General features: G+C 37.9%; 1 protein-coding gene across 3 annotated transcripts in view; it reads right to left on the reverse strand.

Annotated features, from left to right (window-relative positions):
• Positions 1–19,722, reverse strand: part of LOC106883895 (uncharacterized) — a 71,122-nt gene extending 51,400 nt beyond the window's left edge. The window contains exon 1 of one of the 3 annotated variants that reach the window (XM_089341207.1): positions 19,605–19,722. Coding sequence is in view for 1 of the 3 variants with exons in the window: in XM_089341206.1 (XP_089197332.1) it covers positions 13,722–13,863 (142 nt within the window). In the remaining 2 variants the exon portion in view is untranslated. Of the gene's footprint in view, positions 1–12,212; positions 12,336–13,721; positions 14,018–19,604 lie in introns of those variants that run through there. The other 2 variants (XM_089341206.1, XM_089341208.1) reach the window with 2 other exon arrangements.
• Between the last annotated feature and the right edge of the window lie 4,699 nt (positions 19,723–24,421).

The raw sequence follows: 24,421 nt of genomic DNA on the forward strand, positions 1-24,421 counted from the left end.
GATGGATATAAAGATAGATAGATAGATGGATAGATGGATAGATAGATAGATGGATAGATAGATAGATAGATAGATAGAAATAGAGAGACAGAAATAGATAGATAGATAGATAGATAGATAGACAGACAGGAATAGATAGACAGATAGACAAACAGAAATGGATAGATAGATAGATAAATTGATAGACAGATAGATAGATTTATAGACATAGATAGATAAGATAGATAGATAGATAGATAGATAGACCGACAGATAGATAGATAGATTGATAGACAGATAGATAGATCGATATATAGATAGATAGAGAGACAGACAGACAGAAAGATAGATACAAAGAAAAATAGATAGCTAGACAGATAGTTATACAGAGATATAGATATAGAGAGACAGAGATTGATAAATAGAATTTTTTTGTTTTTGTGAGCAAAGTTAGATTGAGTGGATCTCAGGTATTGACAGATGTGAGGGTGGAGGGAAGGAAAAAAAATTTTGCAGTTACGTATTCACAATATAATTTCTTTAATTCAGAGGACAATTTAACCTTCCACTTCACCATTTACTATGTTAAGTAGCTGCAACAAAGAAGAAAAGATTAACTAACAGGATTAGCTATATATATCACCATAAATACACACACACACACACTAATACATGCATATCACTCTATCTAACTGCAGTTAGTCTTGGTCATCTTACAATTTTAATCAAACTTTGCATCACATTTGTATGGCTGTGTGGTTAAGAAGCTTGCTTTGCAACTATGTGGTTTCAGGTTCAGTCCCACTGTGCAGTACCTTCGACACATGTTTTCTATTATAGTCCCAGGTTATGGTATTTTGTTAGTGAATTTGATATCTGGAAACTGTGTGGAAGCCTGTTGCATATATATATATATATATATATATATAACGATGACCACTAAGTAGACATTTAATGTGCTAGAAGAAGATCTGAGTTCAAATTCCGCCGAGGTTGACCTTGCCTTTCATCCTTTCAGGGTCAATAAAGTAAGTACCAGTTTAACACTGGGTCAATGTCATTGACTAGTCCCTTCCCCCAAAACTGCTACCCTTGTGGCAAAATTCAAAACGATTATTATTATTATTATTATTATTATTATTATTATTATTAGCATCATCATTATCATTATTATTATTAGTATTATTAATATTATTATTATTATGGTAATAAATTGGTAGGATTGCTTTGAGGTTATTTGTCCTGAACTTTTATGCTCTATGTTCAAATCCCACCAGGTTCATCTCTGCCTTTCATCCATTCATGATCAATAAAACGGAGTATCAGTCAAACAGTGGAATCACTGAAACTGCTTAAGAATCTCCCCCCCGCCCCCCATCAAAATTATTGGCCTCATGCCAAAATTGACATTATTACCATTGATTCTTGCTTTGAAAGACATTTTTTTTATTTACACTGTGATCCGTGGATTAAATTACGTTTGGGTTTTGCAAAAATTGTATTACTGTTTTATCTGATTACATAAAATTATTGTTTAAGAAGGCGAGGGTTGCAATGGCTCTGTGGTTAAGAAGTTCATTTCAGAACCGCGTGGCCATTGCATTGAGTGTATTGATTGATGGGCAGAAACTATAAGAAGCCTATCAAATATATATATATATATATATTCTTTTACTTGTTTCTGTCATTTGACTGTAGCCATGCTGGAGCACCACCTTGAGGGGTTTCTGTCAAACAAATTGACCCCAGGACTTATTTTTTAAGCCTAGTACTTATTCTATCAATCTCTTTTGCTGAACTGCTAGGTTACGGGGACATAAACACACCAAGACCAGTTGTCACACACATAGATGCATACATATATATATATATATACAACCGGCTTCTTTCAGTTTCTGACAACCAAATCCATTCACGATGCTTTGGTCAGCATGAGGCTATAGTAGAGTAGTTGCCCAAGGTGCAAAGAATAAGTCCTGGGGTCGATTTGCTCGACTAAAAGGCAGTGCTCCAGCATGGCCGCAGTCAAATGACTGAAACAAGTAAAGAGTAACGGAAAGAGCTACTATTAGTTTCATGCTTCTATGATACCTTAACTAGGCATATTTATAAAATACACCACGTATCTCTAAGCAATCTTTCAGGCTCTGCTTATGCATTACACATTTTGCCTACCCTCATCACTATTATGAAGACATATATGCATATAGATATATAAACACATACATATATGCATATGAATATATAAACACATACATATATATGTCAACATATACATGTGTAAAGGGTGTGAGAAGTATTTGTAGATATATTTGGTAATATAACACAACTCTACTCTAATGAAAACCAAATGTATCTTAATAGAAATTTGTGTACGTGTTTTCAATAAGCTCTCTTATAAGATTATACCATGAATCTACTTTCAGCTTTGATGAGTGTTTCAATGTGGAACCAGAATTTTTGACATGCCTGCACTAAATGCTCCTTATTCATTTCTGACAACACCGAAACAATGGCAGCTTTCAATGAAGCAATGGTACTGTAAGGATGTCTCCCTTTTAACAACACTCCAAACATAGAAATCTAGAGGATTTGAATTTGACAAGTTTGGATGCTGCAAGTTAGATGCTACAGGAATATGAAGATTATCTGTCATACATGAGCTTTGCGAAAAAGTGCTGAGTACAATTGAAATGCGTATGGTCTTCCACTGCATACTTCATGCCTCCGGGCCCAACAGCTTTCTCCAGCAACTCAACATATCCGTCGTTATTACTCACCACTAGGGTGGTGAGCTGGCAGAATTGTTAGCACACTGGATGAAATGCTCAGTGGTTATTTGCCAGTCACTATGTTCCGAGTTCAAATTCTGCCGAGGTCGACTTTACCTTTCATTCTTTCAGGGTCGATAAATTAAGTACCAATGGGGCCAATGTAATCGACTAGCCCCCTCCCCCAGATTTTATAGATACACATACATACATACATACACACACACACACATATATATATATATATATATACATACATACATACATACATACATATATATATATATATATATATATATATACACATAAATACATTATATATCTATATATATATACACACACACATATACATATACAAACATATAGATAGATATACATACACATATCCATATATATATACACATGTATATGTGTATGGAAGATTTACTAATATAAAGAACTTAACATTAATAATAATTATTATCCTAGTAATAATAACAATAATCATAAGAACATCAATATAATTTATAATCCTGATAATATTACTATTAATACTACTACATTTACGATAACTCCTACTTCTGACTCTACTACTACAGCTACTATTACTACCAGTAATAGTAGTAGTTGTGATTAGAATCATACTAACTATTATAATGGTAATGTTATTAGCTACGACTTTAATACTACTACTAATAGCTGCTGCTAGTACTACTGCACTACCACTACTCCAAATAATAATAATAATAATAATAATAATTACCATAAGAATATCCTACATGTAAAACTCTGTAATTCCTATTAGCAAATGAAACATGTGTAATGGTGAATGAATAATAGCAATAGATTTTCCAGCTTCCTGTTTTGTTTTATATATACACTCACACACATATACATATTTATACACACATACACAAATATACATATACACACATGCACATATATATATACACACACACACACACACACGCATATACATACATATAGACACACACACATACATACACACACGCACATAAATGTATATATATATATATATATATATATATATATATATATATATATACACACACACATCTATATACATACACACACAAATATATATATATATATATATAGACACACATATACACGTGTTGTCTCCGTATTCTTTCTGTTGAAGAGCGTAGCTCGAAACGTCAAAGACTTTCCGTATTCCCGAGCGTCATACTAATATATACTTTTGTTATTTACACCACCTGTCCTCGTCTGTTGTTATTTTTTGTATATTCTCCCATATATATATATATATATATTTGTATATTTGTGTGCATACATACAACTTTTTTTTCCTACATGGGTGGGAGGAGAGAAGAGTCTGTTTTGAACACCTTCTGGAACATGTAGAACGTTAAGAAAAATTGGACAAAAGCTGAATGAAAGACACTAGACAACACCAGCTAGTTTAGATAAGGACAGCGAGAGAGAGAGAGAGAGTGTTTCGTGCAGGAAGGGGTGATGATCAGATGTGAAATGAACTAAACATGCCATTAAGTCAACGATTCACATTTTACGTCATTGGCTTTTAGCTTTTATACTCACCATGAGTCTCCTACTGGACGTAACTGGTTCATTTTCACTGGTGGTGGTCACTCGTTGCCGTTGCCTAAGATGAGCTCTAATAGAAGCATTACTGCACACGCCTTCACCTAATGCCTTTCTCTCTCTCTCTATCTCTATCTCTCTCTCTCTCTCTCTCTCTCTGTCCCTCGGAATGTTTCTCTCTTTCTTTCTCTCTCTCGCAAGCCTGCCTTTCCTTCTTACATCCTTTCTTTCTGTTTTTCTTTCATTCTCTCTCTCTCTCTCTGTATATTTCTCTTTTTCTTTCCCTCTCTTACGTCTGCCTTTCCTTTTTCACACCCTTTCTTTGTATCTTCCTTTCTTTCTCTCCCTCTCTCTCTCTCCGAAAATATTTCTCTCTTTCTTTCTCTCTCTTACATTTCCTCCTCTTTCTTTCTTTCTTTCTTTTCTTTCTATCTTCCTTTCTCTGTCTCTGTTTTCATTTTCTGTCACCTTCTGTTTGTCTGTCTTTCTTCTTTTCTTTTTCTCTTCCTTCCATTTCTTCTTCCATCCTTTCATCTTCTTCATCCCTCTCTCTGTTCCCCCTTTCTTTGTTTCTCTCCATCTCCCTTTCTTTTTCCCCCTCTCTTTTCTGTCTATATTCATCTCTCTCTCTCTCTCTCTCTCATACACACAGTTGCACACACACACACACACACACAGTTGCACACACACACACACACACACACACACACACACACACACACACACAGTTGCACATACACACACACAGTTGCACACACACGCATACACACACATACAGTCACATATATATGTCACACCTGCTAATAAACACAGGAGCCTGTAGGCAGTTGCTGAACATCTAAGAAATAACAGCCAATCAGCCTCTCTATCAATTAAATATCACCAACTCAAAAAAAGAAAAAAAAAAAAAGAAAAGGAAAAGACACACAGACAATATACAGTTAGAAGAACAAAAGAGAAAAATACAGATGGGATGGCCATGGCTGGACTGCCCCAATCATAGGATAGTTCTGCTCAGTTGGGTCTGAGGCTAAGCAACACACACACACACACACACACACACACACATTATAGAAAAGACACTATAACACACAAAAGAGAAATACAGACACACGCTTAATAACACACACGCATACACAAGACCAATAACAAATGCAACACACACACACACACACACACACACACACACACACACACACAGAGCTTCACAATGCTTAATAACACACACAAGCTCATATATACATTCATGTATATATATATATATATATATACATCGATAATGTAACAAAGGCGACGTTTATAGGAATTGTTTGTATGGGCGTGTAAAGAAATGTATGTATAGTGTGTATACATACATACACATATATATATATATAATTATATATGGTGTGTATAGGCATGTTAAACAATGAAGCATTGAACTCAAGTTGTAAAGTGTTCCATTGACCTCGAGAGGTTTTTGTTGACAAATTCCATCACGTTCTCGATATTAAGAATAATAATAATAATAATAATGATAATAATAATAATAATAATAATAATAATAATAATAATGATGATGATAATAATAATAATAATAATAATCCTTTCTCCTATAGGCACGAGGTCCGAAATTTGTGGGGAGGGGGTAAGTCGATCACATCGATGACCCCCACCATCACCACCGCCACCAAGGGTTTCACTGGTGCTTTAATTTATCGACTGACCCCCGAAAGGATGAAAGTCAAAGATGACCTCGGCCGGAATTTGAACTTAGAATGAATAATGAATCCTTTCTGCTAAAGGCACAAGGCGGCCTGAAATTTGTGGGGAGGGGACTAGTTGATTACATTGACCCCCCCCCCCTTCCCCCAGTGTTTTACTGGTACATAATTTATTGAACCCGAAAAGACGAAAAGCAAAATCGACCTCAGCGGAATTTGAACTCAGAAAATGCCAATAAGCATTTTGCGTGGCATGCTAACAATTCTGCTAGCTCACCACCTTTATAATAATAATGATAATAATAATAATAATAATAATAATAATTCTTTCTATTATATTTCTTGATTGCCCACAAGGGGCTAAACATAGAGGGGACGAACAAGGACATACAAAGGGATTAAGTTGATTACATCAATCCCCAGTGCATAACTGGTACTTAATTTATCGACCCCGAAAGGATGAAAGGCAAAGTCGATCTTGGTGGAATTTGAACTCAGAACGTAACGGCAGATGAAATACCACTAAGCATTTTGCCTGGCGTGCTAACGATTCTGCCAGCTCACCACCTTTCTACTATAGGCATAAGGCTTGCAATTTTCAGGGAGGGGCTAGTGAATTACATTGACCTCAATGCTTCACTGGAATTTTATTTTATTGACCCTGGTGGGACAAAAGATACAGTTGACCTCGGCAGAATTTGATCTCAGAACATAGAAAGCCAGAAGAAATTAGCTAGTCAATTACATCAACCCCAATGCTCTAACTGCTACCTATTTCATCAACTCTGAAAAAAATGAAAGGTGAAGTCGACCTCAGCAGGATTTGAACTCAGGACATAAAGATGGATGAAATGTAGCTAAGTATTTTGTTCTGTATGCAAATAATTCTGCCAGCTCACTGTCTTACTACTAATAATAATGATCCTTTCTCCTAAAGACACAAAGCCTGAAATTTGGAAGGGACCAGTTGATTACACCAACCCCAACGTTTCACTGGTATTTAATTTATCAACCCCCAAAAGGATGAAAGATTAAGTCGACCTCGGTGGACTTTGAATTCACGATATAAAGACAGACAAAATGCCACGAAACCTTTTGCCCAGCATGCTGCTAACGATTTTGTCAGCTCACAGCCTTTTCCATAATAATAATAATATTAACAATAATAATAATAATTATCCTTTCTACTAACTGCACAAAGCCTGAAATTTGGGGCAGGGAGGAGACTAGTTGATTATATCAACCCTAGTGTTTGCCTGATACTTAATTTATCAACCCTGAAAGGATGAAAGCCAAAGTCAACCTCGGCAGAATCAATAATAATAATAATTATTATTATTATTTCTACTCTAGGCAGAAGGCGTTGAAAATTTTTGGGGGAAAAGGGCTAGTCGATCACCTTGACCCAGTGCATAACTGGAACTTATTTCATCGACCCCAAAAGGATGAAAGGCAAAGTCGATCATGGTGGAATTTGAACTCAGAACATAACAGCAGACGAAATACCGCTAAGCATTTCGCCCAGCGTGCTAATGATTCTGCCAGGCTCACCACCTTCTTAATAATAATAATCATAATAATAATAATAATAATAATAATAATAGTAACAATAATAATGATGATGATGATGATTTCAAATTTTGCCACAAGGGCAGCAATTTTAGGGGAGGGTACTAGTTGATTACATCGACCCCAGTGCATAACTCGAACTTATTCCATCAACCCTGAAAGATGAAAGGCAAAATCGATCTCGGTGGAATTTGAACTCAGAACGTAACGGCAGACAAAATACCGCTAAGCATTTCACCCAGCGTGCTAACGATTCTGCCAGCCTGCCTCCTTAATAATAATAATAATATTAATAATAATAATAATAATAATAATAATAGTTTCCAATTTTGGCACAAGACCAGTAATGTTTTAGGAGAGGAGGTAAGTTGATTACCTTGACCCAGTGCTCAACTCATGCTTTACCTTCTCAATTCCAAAAGCATGAAAGGCGAAGTTGACCTAGGGAGGGTTTGAACTCGGAATGTAAAGATTTGGAAGAAATATCACAAAGCATTTCATTGAACGAGCTAACAATTCTGCCAGCTCATCTTCTTAGATTAATAGCATAATCATAACAATGGTTTCTGATTTCGGCACAAAGCCAGCAATTTCGAAAGGAGGAGCTTAAATCAATAACATCGACCTCAAAACTTCAAAGATATTTTATTACACTGATCTCGAAAAAAATGAAAGGCAAAGTTGACCTCAGCAGGATTTGAACTCAGATAGTTGGAACAAATACAAAGACAAAAAAAAAGAAATACAGGCTACCCAATACTCAAATGATTCCACCAATTTGTCAATATTATTTGTCTTTGCAAAGCAGCAAGCCGGCAGAGTCATTAGCTCGGCGGATAAAACGCTTAGCAGCTTTTATTGTCTTTACGTTTTGAGTTCAAATTCTGCTGAGGTCATCTTTGCTTTTCTTCCTTTCGGGGTCGATAAGACAAGTACCAGTTGAGTACCGAAGTTACCCCCACCCCAAGTTCCAAGATTGCTGGCCTTGTGCCAAAATATGGAATCAATATTTTCCTTCTTTGTAACAAAGGTGATACAAAATGAAAACACACATTGCTTGCATGTATGTATGCATGTGTGTGTATAGATAGATAGATAGATGGATACATATATACATGCATATACACACAGACACAAGCATACACAATCACACACACATATATACATGTACACACACACATTATGTGTACATTCATATACACATACACACACTTGCACACATATATACACATACATAAATGCATACATATACATAGACATTCACATGTGTGTGTATATATATATATATATATATGTATATATATATATATGTCTATGCATATATATATATATCTATGTATATATATATATATATATATATATATGCACATAGACACACATTTATACACGTGTGTGTGTACAGAAACATGCATATACAGCCACACACACACACACATATATGCATATACATATATATATAATTCACATGCACAGATGCGCGCACGCGTGTACTCAAAAGCATACGTAATAATTTTCCTATGATTATTATTATTATTATTATTATTATTATTATTACTATTACGATCATCATTATTATTATTATATCATCTGAGATCGTATATATAAAAAAAAAAGCAAACAAACAAACAAAAAGACCATTTAATTGAAACCGTTTCATTTTGATGAGAAGCCTTGAAAAATGCTGTCTTTGTTTCGACGTTCAACAGGAGAGATAAGAGGGGGGGTGAGACAGTGTGAGAGGGAGGAATGGAAAGCGAGAGAGGTAATGAGATTGAGAGAGTGGTGGAGAGAGGTTGTAGGAGAGAGAGAGAGCGCAGTATAGAGATTCAAAGAGAAAGGGGTTAGAGAAAGAGAGAGAGGGGGGGGGGTATCGAGAGAGAATGAGAGATTGTGAGAATGAAAGAGGAGTAAAGAGATTCAGAGACATGTAGAAGGATTGAACGAGAGAGAGAGAGAGAGAGAGATAGAGAGAAAGAGATTGGGAAAGAGGTAGGAAGAAAAATAGAGAGAAAGCATAAGATTATGAGAGAGATTGTAGGAGAAAGAGATTAAAATGAGAAATATAGAGGGAGAGAAAGGATAGGGACGGAGTGTGTGAGAGAGAAAAAGAAAGATATCTCCCCCCCTCTCCCTCTCTCTCTGTTTCTGTCTGTGTCAGTCTGTCTCTATCGCTCGCCACCCTTCGTCGAAGCACATCTCCAAGATTTTGACCACAACTCCAGCGCACTGCCAGAATGAATGGTACCATTATTGTAGAACGGGGTTTCGAATACATTAAATAGCATTCAAAGAAAATAAAATAGAAATAGAAATATGAAAATTAAAAATATGATATAACATTACAAATAAGATGAAATGAATAAATATATAAAAAAAGAAAGAAAATCATCAGACAGACAAAAAAACCCAAAAAACAAAGGGGGAAAAAAAGAAAATAGATGCGATGGGGAGGGGTGGGGAAGAAGAAAGAATGAGAGATAGAAAGGGAGAGAGGAGAAGAGATAGAGAATTACAAAGAGAAAGATAGGAAGAAAGAATGAAAGAGAAAGAGAGGGGGCAAGATAGAAAGAAAGGATCAAAGGGAAACAGAGAGGGGGGAAGATAGAAAGCGAGAGAGGTAAGAGAGAGAGGGAGAAAGAGTGAGAGAGCTAAGAAAGCAAGAAAGAAAAAAATGACAAAGAGAGAGAAAGAGAAAGAAGCGAGAGAAAGAGAGACAAAGAGGTGTGTGTGTGTGGCACATTTTTCCTTTCTTATAATTAAGTATTGGAATATTAAAGAAGCCACACTGATGAAGATGCATGGCAATGAAACATAATATCACAATAATAGCCACAACGTTTTGCTTTTCTGGTTTCTTCTTTTCTCTTCTTTTTTTTATTGGTGTTTTTTTTTATTCATTTTAATAATTTTTGGAAGCAATTTTTTTTTGTTTTTGCTCTTTTGTTTATTTATTTTTATCAATTATATTCTTTCTTTTTTTTTTTTTCAATTTTTGTCAGTCCCCCTCCCCGCCTCCCCCAACACCACCACCAATGTCGTCTGCAAATATTCCATTTGATTTTTCTGTCTTAGTTAAGTAAATTACATCAAAAATAAAAAGAAAGACAATATTTAAATTAAAAAAAAACAATAAAAAAAACCTCATCAAAAATACGAGGCAATTAAAGTTATTTGCTGTCTTTTCGTCATGTGTGTGTGTGTGTGTCTGAGAGTTTGCATGTGTGTGTGTGTGTGTGCTTGTATGTGAGTGCTTGTCTGTGTGCAATTATGTATGTATATTTCTGTACTTACGTATGTGTGTGCGTGTGCTTGTCTGTATGTGTGTGTGCGATTATATATATGTATAATTGTGTGTGTGTGTGAGTATGTGTGTCTATATGTGCGTCTGTGAATGTGTGATTAAATATGTGTGTTTGTGTGTGTGTACGTGTGCATGTATGTGTGTGTGTGTGTGTGTGCATGCTTTTCTTATGTGTTTGTGTGTGATTATATATGTGTGTAATATTGTGTGATTATGTATGGGTGTGTGTGTGTGTGTGTGTTTATATGCATCTGTATTTCAGTGTGTGAAAATGTGTGTGTGTGTGTGTGTGTGGTTGTCTATGTATTGATATGTATTAGTATGTATGAATGAATGAATGCGTGCGATTGTGAATGTGTGCGCGTCTGCTTACATATATATGCGTGTATGAGTGAGTATATGGTAATCGTTGTCTTCGTTTATTGTGTTCCTTCGAAATTATGTATATGTATGTATTGCAACGAATGTGTGTTTATGCCATTACACACACACACATGTATGTATGTGGTGTGTGTGTGTGTACTTAACTACTGTATTTCTGGGTGCGTGTGTTTTTATGATTATGTTCGTGAATGTGTGTGTGATTTTTGTTGTGTGCGTGTGTGTAAATATGATACTGAGCCATTTGTGCGTGTGTGAGTTTATTAGTGTTTACCATTAAAAAGAAAAAATTACTCCCTTCTTCGCTTTTCATCTTTCGAAAACCAGTCGACGAATTTGCATCTCTGTATAACACACACACACACACGTATATATGTATGTAATTATGTATATTGTGTGTGTGTGTGTGTATATATATATATATATGCGTAAGCGTGTGTATGTGTGTGTGTGTGTGCAATTTTAGCTTTTTTTTAAAGAGGGTTCTTGCCAAAATACATCAGAAAGGCATGTTATGTGTGTGTGAGAGTGTTTTCGTTTGTTTGAAACCCAACAACAGTGCGACTTGAGAGGGGAGCAACACAGAAATGTTTATATAGAGAGAAAATAATAAAATAAATATCATTATATGGGAATATATTAGAAGCACATAAGAATGCTTTTACTTATTGAATAATTAAAAGAGAATAGAAAAATAGAGAGAGAGACACACACACACAGAGAAAATACACAACAATACCAGGCAATGAGAGGCAACAGGCAAATAGTTGTGGGATAAGAAGAGATCGAGAAGGAAAATACTCGGACAGTGAAAGAAGGAAGAAAAAAAATACCCCCCACAAATTATAAAAGATCTAAATGCGATTATCTACCTACAAACAATTGGTCTCGACAAATAATAATAATAATAATAATAATGGTGATTACAGATCATAAACAACATACAGCAGGCTTTTTTTTTGTTCTTGTTGTTGTCTAGATCGAAGCCATAAGATTTTTTTTCAATTCATTCACTTATCAAACGCGAGGAATTTAAATCGTAATCCTCCTCGAACAGACAAAGGAAATGTTTATTTTATTTATTTTTTATTTGTATTTATGTATTTGCTTATTTTTTATTTTAATTTTATTTTCGTATGTGTGTGTGTGTTTCGGAAATGGATGGAAGCGAACCCTTTGAAATATAATCAAACCCTGCCAGTGCAATAAATCCACACAGTGCAGTTGCCCGCGAAATGTCTGTATCTGACCCTACCTTTATTTATATATATACATAACACACACGTACAGATACACACACAAACACACATATGTATACACACACACACACACACATATATATATATGTATGTTTACACACACACATATATACCTCTATACATTTATATATAAATATATAAATGCACACATCTATATATATATATATATATTTATATATATGTACACACACACATATATATATAGAGAGAGAAATACATATATGTATATGTACATGCATATATATATACACACACACATAGATACACGCATACATATATATATATATATATATACACGCGCGGACGCACGCACTGACACACACACACACACACACACGGTTTATTTGATAAAAATCAATGCTCGAACGAGATTTGTAAACCAAACCACTATAGAAATGTATGACGTTCACAATTGCAGCCTCTCTGTTCAATACAAAGAAACAGCAAAATCAATTTAGTTAGTAAGTAAATAATAATTAGCGAAAGGGCTATAATAAAACGGTTGATGTAGTGTGGTAGGGGTGGGGCTTTGTCAATCGCGGTTGTAGGGAAATGAAGTTTCGCTTTAAAGTAAACTAAACCAAAACCCCTCTTCCACCCGAGTCACTATATCCGACGTGGTATGAGTCGGAGGATTAAATAAATAATTCGATAGCAGCCGTTTCTCTTGTTTGTAGAATGGTATCAATGCTACCATTCACTTTTGCGTCCGTCCTACCCTATCGTTTGCTGTTTCGTGCGCCCTAAAGACCCCATGCGGCCTTACAAAGAAGCGGGACCCCTAATGTTCAATTAAGGCTGATTGTAAAAAACACGAATGTGTTTGTGTGTGGGGAGGGGGTTATAGTAGGAAAACATAGAAAATGCAAAGGAAGTAATTATATAAATAACAAAAAAAACGTTCATATGAATTCTTCCGAATTCACTCACACAATAGAAACCTAACAAAGCTTATTTATATGTTGGTGATCGAGAAGAACTACAATGTGTCTTCGAGAAAGAACAACACACAAGACATAACTACACGTAGTTGGTAGTCCTCAGTGGAGGCACAGCGGAATTTTTAAACTGGAAACCTGTAGGAGGGTAAAAGGAAAAAGACGAAGAAGAAAAATAGAAAGAGAGAGAGAGAGAAAGGAAAAAAAAAACAAGAAAGACGAGGGCGGGGTTTTTTACTCAATAAAGAAACACTTACCTTTCAAAATTCGAAATAATGTGAGGTCGGAGCAAGGCCCCAGTAGCAATAGTAGAACTAACACTACTGGACAGGACGGAGGTGTGAGACAAGGGACAAATAGCCTCCTTGTCTGGTCTCCAACTGACCACTCCAACATCATCTGAAGCAACAACTTGACCGATCATTCGTCCTTAAGAAAGCTAAAATCAGCCAAGTCTATTGAAATGGTAAGATTATTCCTTGGGAAGCCTTTCCCCGTACTCTCCAGACCATGTCGTTTGTCTCCAACACATTGTCGTCGTCGTCGTAGTAGTAGCGAGTAAAATCCGAATGTAGTTGGCCACCACTGTTGGCGTGCACCTTGCAACCGAAAACAGTGAGTTGGAGGAGGGGACGGAGGAGGGAGGTAGCTCCCTTCCTCCTTCTCTCTTTCTTTTCGCTGTTCTTTCTCTCTTTTCTCCTTCCTCCTCCTCCCCTTCTTCTTTCTCTCTTTCTCTCTCTCTCTCTCTCTGTTAAATTGTTATTGTGACTATCATCATGGCATAACTAAACAGCCAGAACAGCAACATCATGCCACCACGTCGGTTACAGTAGCTGGGAAGCAAAAAAAACGGCTCAAGTAATGGCAGTGTCGTCATGAAATGTATTCGAAACAATCGGGTGGACTCGCGTACATCACATCACACCAGCGAGGCTGGGCGACGATAGAGAGAGAGACCGAGAGAAAGGCAGACATGCACGATAGAGAGAGGCGGAGAGACAGACATAGAAGATATAACAGAGGCGAAAGAGAAAGATATAGACAAACACAGACAGATCGGAAAACAGAGAGAGGTGGAGAGTGAAAAGATCTAGCCAGACATATAAAGAGAGGCGGAGAGAGAGGGGGGGGGGGCTTTCGAGCGGGTTAGTTTCAATTCAGTTTTATAGTAGCACCATGTGGCAGAGGTAGTGTGTATTGTTACGATCATTCATGACACAAAGCGCAGAGCGGGGGGGGGGGGGAATAACAACTAACAAACAAACAAAAACGGCTGATAAAATGGTGCCGTCTCTGAAGAGGTAGACAAAGCGATTCAGCATCCAGTTCCTACTACAATTGTTGTGGTAAGTGCGAGTGTAGTGGCGAGTGCTCAAACATAGTCGCCGTGTACCATCGTAGTAGTTGGCTTGACAACCTTTTCTCGGTTTACCAACTGAATTATCTCCCTTGCAATGTTACCATGGGTTGGTCGTGGGCTATTTTTTTCCCTCTCTCTTTACGTTGGTCTGTTATATATATATATATATATATATATATATATATATATATATATATGTATGTATGTATATATGCGTGTATGTGTGTGTGTTTTCTGGCAAGCGCATGGAGCTCTTTGTTTTTAGCTTTGAAGAGAACGGGTACTGTTTGTTTGTGATGTGTGTGCCTTTCCTAACGGCATTTGTGACGTACGTATAAGCGAAGCAGTTTCAGCTGACGGTCGAAAACGTCTTGTCAAAAACCTTTATCTCCGCACTACGACAACCCGCAGTCTACGTCCAAACATTGATTTTTATAGACATGTATATATATATATATATTTTTTTTTTCTGGCACAAGGACCTTTTTTGTATTGTCTTTTTTTGTTTTTCTTTCCATTTACAAAATGTGGTATAATTGATTTTAGTTGTTGATTCATTGACAACCTCAGAGTGAAATGAAAGGTGAACTTAACCAAAAAGCGGCCACATTTTACTGTTAAGAATCTTTCAGGGACAATGAGGGAGCCGTTGTGTGGACACCCGACTGACTAGAAATAGCAGCCAAATGCCAAATGTTTCTCAAGCCCCATCCTGCGGACTTAAATAAGGAATACGTGAGATAATATAGTCTGGGACGGGTGTGCTGTTCCTAAAAGACGAGATGGTCATGGTTGGATTGACTTTGATCACAGGTCTGTTCGGTCAGGGATGACCTGCAGATAAACGGCTACAGCAACAAAGACAACTCATTCCTTTCGAATAAGCACTGACCCCTATATTTTTTTAGTAGGGAGGAAAAAGAAATGAATGTTGTTACAATAAGGCTTTTCCAAAGGACATTGAAAATGCAATAAAGTGACATGACTTCCAGCAGGAATTGAAACCATGTTGCAAGCTACTCCTACTGAAGCAGTCTTTCAGTATTAGTTGACAACATCATTCACCCTCTTTTACAGCCTAGAGGCTTTATGTATGTTACGAAGGAAAGTTGTGTTAGTAAATGCCGTTGTATACTAATACCAAAAAATATTTGATAATTAGAAGTTTATTCCTTGTTGTACACCAGTGCGGTCCCAGGAATTTTTAGAAGAGAGGGCACAAGGTCAGAAGGGAATACAATTCCATGAGAAAAGGGTGTAATAACATTATTTAGAAGGGCGCACTTCTTTTCTTGAGGGGAGCACATGCCCCCTTCCTTGGCTCCATCCCCCTGCGTTGTTTGGTATGATGGGACTTCGTCAGATGTGGTTGTAGGGAAATGATGTTTCGCTTTAAAGTAAACCAAACCAAATCCCTTTTCCACCTGAGACTGTATCTGACATAGTGTGAGTCGGAGGGTTATCATTAGATAATCCTCCGATTCACACCACGTCAGATATTGGTTTCAAATTTTGGCACAAGGCCAACAATTTGGGGGAGAGGAGGTAAGCCGATTACATCAACTCTAGAGCTCCACTGCTATTTATTTTATCGACTTCGGAAGTATGAAAGGCAATATCAACCTCGGCAGAATTTGAACTCAGAACGTAAAGACGGACTAAATGTTGCTAAGCCTTTTGTCTGGCATGCAAACAATTCTGCCAGTTTGCCACCTTGAGATTGTCTCATATATTAAAACAGCATTTTTGAAATTGAGTTCAGTGAAAAAGAGGAACAAAAAACGAATTCTGGGTTTCCGTGAAATGAGGCATTTTGTTACATAATGGTCTAATACGTTGGCACAGGGCCTGTGATTCTTTAGGAAAGGAGTAAGTCGATCTCGTTGATCCCAGTGCTTGACTTATACATTATATTATTGATCCCGGAAGGGATGAAAGGCAAAGTCGACGTCAGCAGAATTTGAACTCACGACATAAAGACAGACGAAATACCGCTAAGCATTATGCCCGGCGTGCTATAACGACTATGCCAACTCACTGCCTTACGCGTTTACTTGCTTCCCAACTGCATAGTTCTGGGTTCAGTCCCACTGCGTGGCACCTTGAGCAAGTGTCTTCTACTATAGCCTCAGACCGACCACATCCTTGTGAGTGAATTTGGTAAATGGAAACTGAAAGAAGCTTATCATAAATATATATATATATATATATATATATATATATATATATATATATATGTATTTGTGTGTGTGTGTCTATGTTTATCCTTCAGCTATTGCTTGACAACCAATGCTGGTGTGCTTGCGTATGTGTGTGTGTGTGTGTGTAGATAGATAGATACAGATGTACACACAAACACACACACACACAGATACACAGATATATACGTATAAAGTTGATTGTAGACATGTGTATATATATATATGTATGTATATATGTATGTACATATGTATATACATATGTATCTATGGGTGTATATTTATTTATCTATCCATCAATGATGTGATAAGTTAGTCTGGGCAAACAGATCTCAGTTTTGGCTATACTATCCACATGAGAAACTGGGAAAACTTTACACAACACTACAAACATGTAGAAAACTTGTCACAATGAACTCCAGTCTTACTACAGGAAATAAAACCGTATTTTATTGGAGGCCTCTGGATGTCTTCTAAGCCAGTTGGTCTGCACATGAAAAGTTCTCCAGCAAGGCATAGATTTTGTCAAGAATTTTTATGGAAAACAATCACATGTCCTTGTAGTTGAATCTCTAGTCTGCATAGCACTACTGTTATCCAAAGGAAAGCTGAGGGCTGATACAGTTTGGCACCTGTGTAGTAGCAATCATTTTCTAGCCCCAGTGTCATTATTTAAAACATAGTCTTGCATGTGCGACATTTCAGTTATTGTCTCTCTCACCTGTGTAATTTTGGCTGTTGCCTATCGACTGTCATTTTAGGTGTTGTCTGACACCTGTGTCATTCCAGGTGTTGTCACCAGAGACCTATGTCATTTCAGGGCATTTACCGAGGCATGTCATTTTATGTGTTGTGAGTCCTTTAAATATAACAAAGAATATAACACATTTTATGTGTTGTGTGTCCTTTAAATATAACAAAGAATTTAGTAAAATAACTTAGTTATCATTCAGCTAGTGTTAGAAACATAAGTTGTGACTAAAGTTCAGTGGAAGATTTTAATTCAAAACTTATGAAAACAAGACATTTGTACTACAGAGCTAGAGGCGGTTTCAGCTGGGTTGAAAGGCAAAGTCGACCTTGGTGGAATTTGAACTCAGAATGTAAAGACATACAAAATGCTGCTAAGAATTCTGTCCAGCATGGTAATGGTTCTGCTAGCTCTCAACCACTTACAATTATATAATGCAGAGAAGCTACATATCTCCACTACAACAAGATACCTGTTCTTGTCCCTCCGTCGTACTTTAGCTTCTCAATGCTTGGTATGAAGCTACCCCACTCTCTCCTACACTCCCACTCAGTTAAGGATGCCATTTTTTTTTCAGGTGAATAACTTGGTGACCTTATTTTTGATGGCGTCATAAAAAAATACCCAGTACAGTCTGGCATCAGGTTGCAGAAACCATGCCAAAGCAGACCTTGGAGCCTGACTAAGTGTTTCAGCATGTCAGTTCCTGTTGAATACTTCAACCCACGTCAGCTTGAAAGTGAAAGGGACCCTAAATGATGATGATACATACATACATACATACATACATATTTATTTATAAACATTTTCATTTATAAAATTACTGACTGTTATAGGACTTGTTCTATTCCTTATTCTCTCAGAATCCATTCTTAAAAAGAACAGCACTCAACCTGTTATGTGAGTGTCATTAATTTTATAAATCATAGTTATTTGATATATCATAAATATATATATATTCTTTTCTGCTCTAGTCACAAGACCCAAAATTTTGGGGGAGGGGGCCAATCGATTAGATCGACCCCAGTACGCAACTGGTACTCAATTTATCGACTCCAAAAGGATGAAAGGCAAAGTCAACCTCGGCGGAATTTGAACTCAGAACGCAAAGACGTACGAAATACCTATTTCTTTATTGCCCACAAGGGGCTAAACATAGAGGGAACAAACAAGAACAGACGAACGGATTAAGTCGATTACATCGACCCCAGTGCGTAACTGGTACTTAATTTATCGACCCCGAAAGGATGAAAGGCAAAGTCGACCTCGGCGGAATTTGAACTCAGAACGTAAAGACAGACGAAATACCTCTAAGCATTTCGCCTGGCGTGCTAACGTTTCTTATTTCTTTATTGCCCACAAGGGGCTAAACATAGTGGGAACAAACAAGGACAAACAAAGGGATTAAGACGATTACATTCGATTACATTGACCCCAGTACGTAACTGGTACTTATTTAATCGACCCAGTAAGGATGAAAAGCAAAGTCGACCTCGGCGGGATTTGAACTCAGAACGTAAAAACAGACGAAATACCGCTATGCATTTCGTCCAGCGTGCTAACGTTTCTGCCAGCTCGCCGCCTTAAATATAAATATAAATATATATATATATATATATATATATATATATATCAATAGATAAAAATACACCTTTGATATTTCTATTTCTCGTTCCTACACACATGTATGTATAACGCGCTCATGCACACACACACACCCAATACATATACATATGTAAATTTAATATATAATTCCCAAAATAACCGTTTGCAAAAATAATTAACTGATTCAGTCGTCTGCCAACAGTTTCGATATTTAATGAAAACTCACGTCTATGGGACAAAATTAGAACAAGTTCCTTCAAACAGTGTTTCCATTTCGAATTTGAACCTGTGATGACGAGTAAAATAGCTACAACGTATTACTGACGTCAACTGCTAAATCAAAGGCATGTAGAGTTATCTACCTTGTTTGCTAATAGTCATCCGTGAAAAGTTGGTGGCTCAGAATTGCTTGATTTCAGTCAGTGGCGTCCTAGTTGTGTCTGCTGCCCGAGGCAGCCCTTGAATTTTCACCGTCTTCTTCTATTTCTATTCGGCCTATACAGGCTTATACAACATACTGCCACCCCATAAAAGCGTCGTCCGGAGCGGACTGACTCATGGTTACGTTTCTAGCTTTAGTCGAAGTGTATTGTCTTACACACACACACACACACGTCTTCTTTTTCCTTTCTCTCTCTCTCTCTCTCTCTCTCTCTCTCTCTCTCCTTCTTTCTTCACTTCCTCCTTCTTTCCTCCTCATCTTTTTCCTCCTCCCTCTTTTTCACTTCCTCCCTCTCTTCATTTCTCCCCTCTCTTCATAATCATCTTTTTCCTCCTCCTGCTCCTCCTGCAATTCTTTTTTCCAGAAGAAATTTTGCACCCCTCCACTACTCTTCTCCTCCCACTTCCTATCTTGTTGCTTACGCCGCTACGATTGGATTACCTTTCATCGGGGGTTCTTAACCGGGATCCATATGGACCCTGGGAGGGGATCCATATAAAATTTGGTGGAGTCCACGGGTGCAATATAGTAAATTGGGATCTACAGTAAATTTTCAGGGGCCACGAAAAAATCGTAAAGTCTTATGTGCTATGAATTGGCTACACGTCCACAATACACAAAATATTTAAAATTTTGTATAATTCCTAATATTTGGTTATAAAACAACAACAGGATTTCTTAAACATCAAATGGCTATGGGGAGTCAACCCGAGTAGAATAGGAATCAAAGGGGACAAAAAAATGGTTGAGAACTCCTGGTCTACATGATCAAGACTGATTTAAGTTGTTGCTACGATAACAGTGGAGGCGCAATGGCCCAGTGGTTAGGGCAGCGGACTCGCGGTTTCGATTCCCAGACCGGGTGTTGTGAGTGTTTATTGAGCGAAAACACCTAAAAGCTCCACGAGGCTCCGGCAGGGGATGGTGGCGAACTCTGCTGTACTCTTTCACCACAACTTTCTCTCACTCTTACTTCCTGTTTCTGTTGTGCCTGTAATTCAAATTATATATGCAAAATCGTTCGGGCCCTGAAAACACTGGTGCAGGAGCCCCACTAGGTCTAAATCTGGCCCTGATATCTGCCTATATTTTATAAGCCCACTTACATGCTAGACTTAATGAATCTTCTATTAATATTTGAGGAAATATTGTGAAGTTTTGCTCCGCTGCTGATATCATAAAGGGACCGAAATATGTACAGATTTTTTGCGCACACTTGCAGATGTGTTCACAAGGGAGATCACTCTTCAAACACTTTCCGTACACGAGGGTACACTGCATTTTTTATTATTTTTTTTGTTTGTTTTATGCTATTGTTATTAAATTGGTAGAATCGTTAGCACACTGGCCGAAATGCTTAGCGGTATTTCGCCCGTTGCTACGTTCTGAGTTCAAATTCCGCTAAGATCAATTTTGCCTTTCATCCATTCGGGGTCGATAAATTAAGTACCAGTTGAGTACATGATGTCGATGTGATTGACTGTTCCCCTCCCCACAAAATCCAGGCATTGTGCCTATAAGTGGAAAGGATTATTGTTAATTTTCCGAAGGGCAGCGAGCTATCAATATCGTCAGCTTGCCAAAAAAGTGCTCTGAAGCATTTCGTCCGTCTGAGTTCAAATTCCACCGAGGTCGACTTTCATCCTATCATGGTTAATAAAATAAGTACCAGTCGAGCACTGGGGTCGGTGTAATCAACTTACCCCAACTCTGAACTTGCTGGCTTTGTGCTAAAATTTGAAATTATTATTATTATTATTATTATTATTATTATTATTATTATTATTAAGACGAAATGCTCGGTGGTATTTCGCCCGTCGCTACTTTCTGAGTTCAGATGTTTTTTATAAAATTATTTTAGCATTTTCTACCTTGACTTTTTTTCCCCCATATATACAACGACGGGCTCCTTTCAGTTTCCGTCTACCAAGCCCACTGACAGGGCTTTGGCCGGGCCGAAGCCAGAGTAGAAGAAACTTACCCAAGGTACCACACAGTGGAGCTGAACCCGGAACCATGTGGTTGAGAAGTAAACTTCTGACCACATAGTCACGTTTGCATGTATAGTGACTCTTCTCTCCTAACAAACGATTGTGCCAGCGATGTCGACTTAAACCCATGGATTTATTCGATGACCAAATTAAATGAATTCACTCTTCCCAGGATAAGTGTGTATGCGTTTCATTATCAACAGATGCTAAGTCCCGCTAAGCATCTCGTCCGGCGTTCCAATGATTCTGCCGGTGTAAAACTATCACGAGAGGAGCGTCGTGTGGCATTATCTCTCTGGGGCAAAGGAAGATTTAGCTGGATGACTGGTTAAATTTATCAAAAAGGAACGACTTGGAATAAACTACAACCATCCATACATAATAATTGTTTCTAATTTAAGCGGAAGCCAAGAAATGTTGACGGGAGGGAGTAAGTCGACATTATCGGACGCAGTACTTGACTAGTTCTTAATTTTATTGACCCAGAAAGCATGAAAGGCAATTTTATTGAACTCGGCAGGATTTGAACGCAGAAAGTAAAGAACCGAAAGAAATGTTTAAGTGAACGATGCTCAAACGATTTTGGCAGCTCGTTTGCCTTAAACCATCGGCCGCTGACATTCGTTGACGCTGCATCGAAGAGGCCAGGAAACAGAAGAAAGAAGACATGCACTCAACACCAGAGCTGAAGACACCTCCGAAATGGGGGGGGGGGCGCCATGTCAAAACGGTAGAGGAGTAGGGGCCGAAACCGCGATGTCTTGAGCTAACTAGATCCTATAAAGGAGTTGTTGTGGTAGCAGACCACGAAACATGGTTGAATTTCCTCCTTTAAAACAGAGTTATTCCCCTTAGATTAAAAAAAAAAAACACGACGCGACCCCCCCTCTTTCTTTTCTATTAATGCATTATTACATCGGTTCAGCAATACTACAAATTCAGTAGAAGGATGAGGCTGTATCCCAGGTACTTATTCTATCGATTCTAGATCAGTGATTCTCAACCGGAGTCCATACGGCTCCTGAGGATCCATATAAGATTTTTCTGGATAAACGCAACAAAATACTTCCCAGACGAAGGGAAGTAACTCGTATTAGATTAGTTGAAGTGTTTCGGTCTCAGTGCAGCACCTTTACCCAACGTACTAGAATATTCACAAGGTGATCGATGCCGTGTGAGTAGAATTTGATAGATGTAAATTATGAGGAACTACGTGCAACTAATAATCTTTATTGGACATGATGAATCGATAAAAAATAATGTGTCCTTCATTTTTGAGAGGGTAGTGCATAATTTGAGGGCGACCTGGCAGCTACGTTTAGCAGTCTCAGCGACCACGTAGAGTGTTCACGTTGAGAAGAATAGTGGGTGGGGGTGGTGGTGGGGGGGGGCAAGTAGAAGGATATCTTTCAATGAACATAACACTGGATTTATAACAAGGTTGAGATGTGGGAGACAGAAAACAAAAACGGGATGTTGTGACTTTCATGTTTTTAACTGAAGAATTCCTTCAAGTGTGTTAACGATGTCAGCGAATGATCGGCTTGTGATTCTGTCGTTGCCAACTTCGCTATTCCCAGTGAAGTTGGCAGCGTTCGAGTGCAAGGCATTTTAACTCTGGTTCTCTCTCTCTCTCTCTCGCTCTTTCTCTCTCTCTCGCTCGCTCTCTCTCTCTCTCTCTCTCTCTCGCTCTCTCTTTCCGTCTTCCTCTCTCTCTCTCTCTCTCTCTCTCTCCGTTTCATAACCCGCCCATTTCCCTCTTCTCGTTTCCACTAATGTTTCTTTGCCTCTACCGTTCCTTTGGTGATCTTCGTTGCTTTCCTAAGCCATACAAACTCTTTTATATCTTCTTGTATGCGCAATGGCCCAGTGGGTTAGCTCAGCGGACTCGCGGTCATAGGATCGCGGTTTCGATTCCCAGACCGGGCGTTGTGAGTGTTTTTATTGAGCGAAAACACCTAAAGCTCCACGAGCCTCCGGCAGGGGATGGTGGCGAACCCTGCTGTACTCTTTCACCACAACTTTCTCTCACTCTTACTTCCTGTTTCTGTTGTGCCTGTAATTCAAAGGGTCAGCCTTGTCACACGGTGTCACGCTGAATATCCCCGAGAACTATGTTAAGGGTACATGTGTCTGTGGAGTGCTCAGTCACTTGCACGTTAATTTCATGAGCAGGCTGTTCCGTTGATCGGATCAACAGGAACCCTCGACGGAGTGCCAACAACAACAGGTATGCCTTCTACTCTGATGTTACGACCCACATTTTCTCGATCATTTTTTTTTTACGTTATTTGGCACTCTGTCGTTCCTATTTCATCGCAAACCGCCGCACATTTTAAATCCACTTTCCACTGACTTTTATATAATTCCCTTTGGCGTGTATTATATTTAATCTTCATCTTTCTTCACATATTTCGACACTATTTCCTCAAGCATTCCTGTTGTTTGGGTTTTGTGAAGCTATTCCACGAGTATAATACTTTGTATAACAACTTTCTTACCTAAACACCATCCCAACAAAGCGATGAGCCTACAAAAATTGGAATTACGTAACTACATACCTTGCAGTAGTTAGTTATGTCTCTTTACATTCTGAGTTCAAATCCCACC

The sequence above is a fragment of the Octopus bimaculoides genome, chromosome 24 (genome assembly GCF_046866305.1).
Source record: "Octopus bimaculoides isolate indiv1 chromosome 24, ASM4686630v1, whole genome shotgun sequence".
Taxonomy (NCBI): Eukaryota; Metazoa; Mollusca; class Cephalopoda; order Octopoda; family Octopodidae; genus Octopus; species Octopus bimaculoides.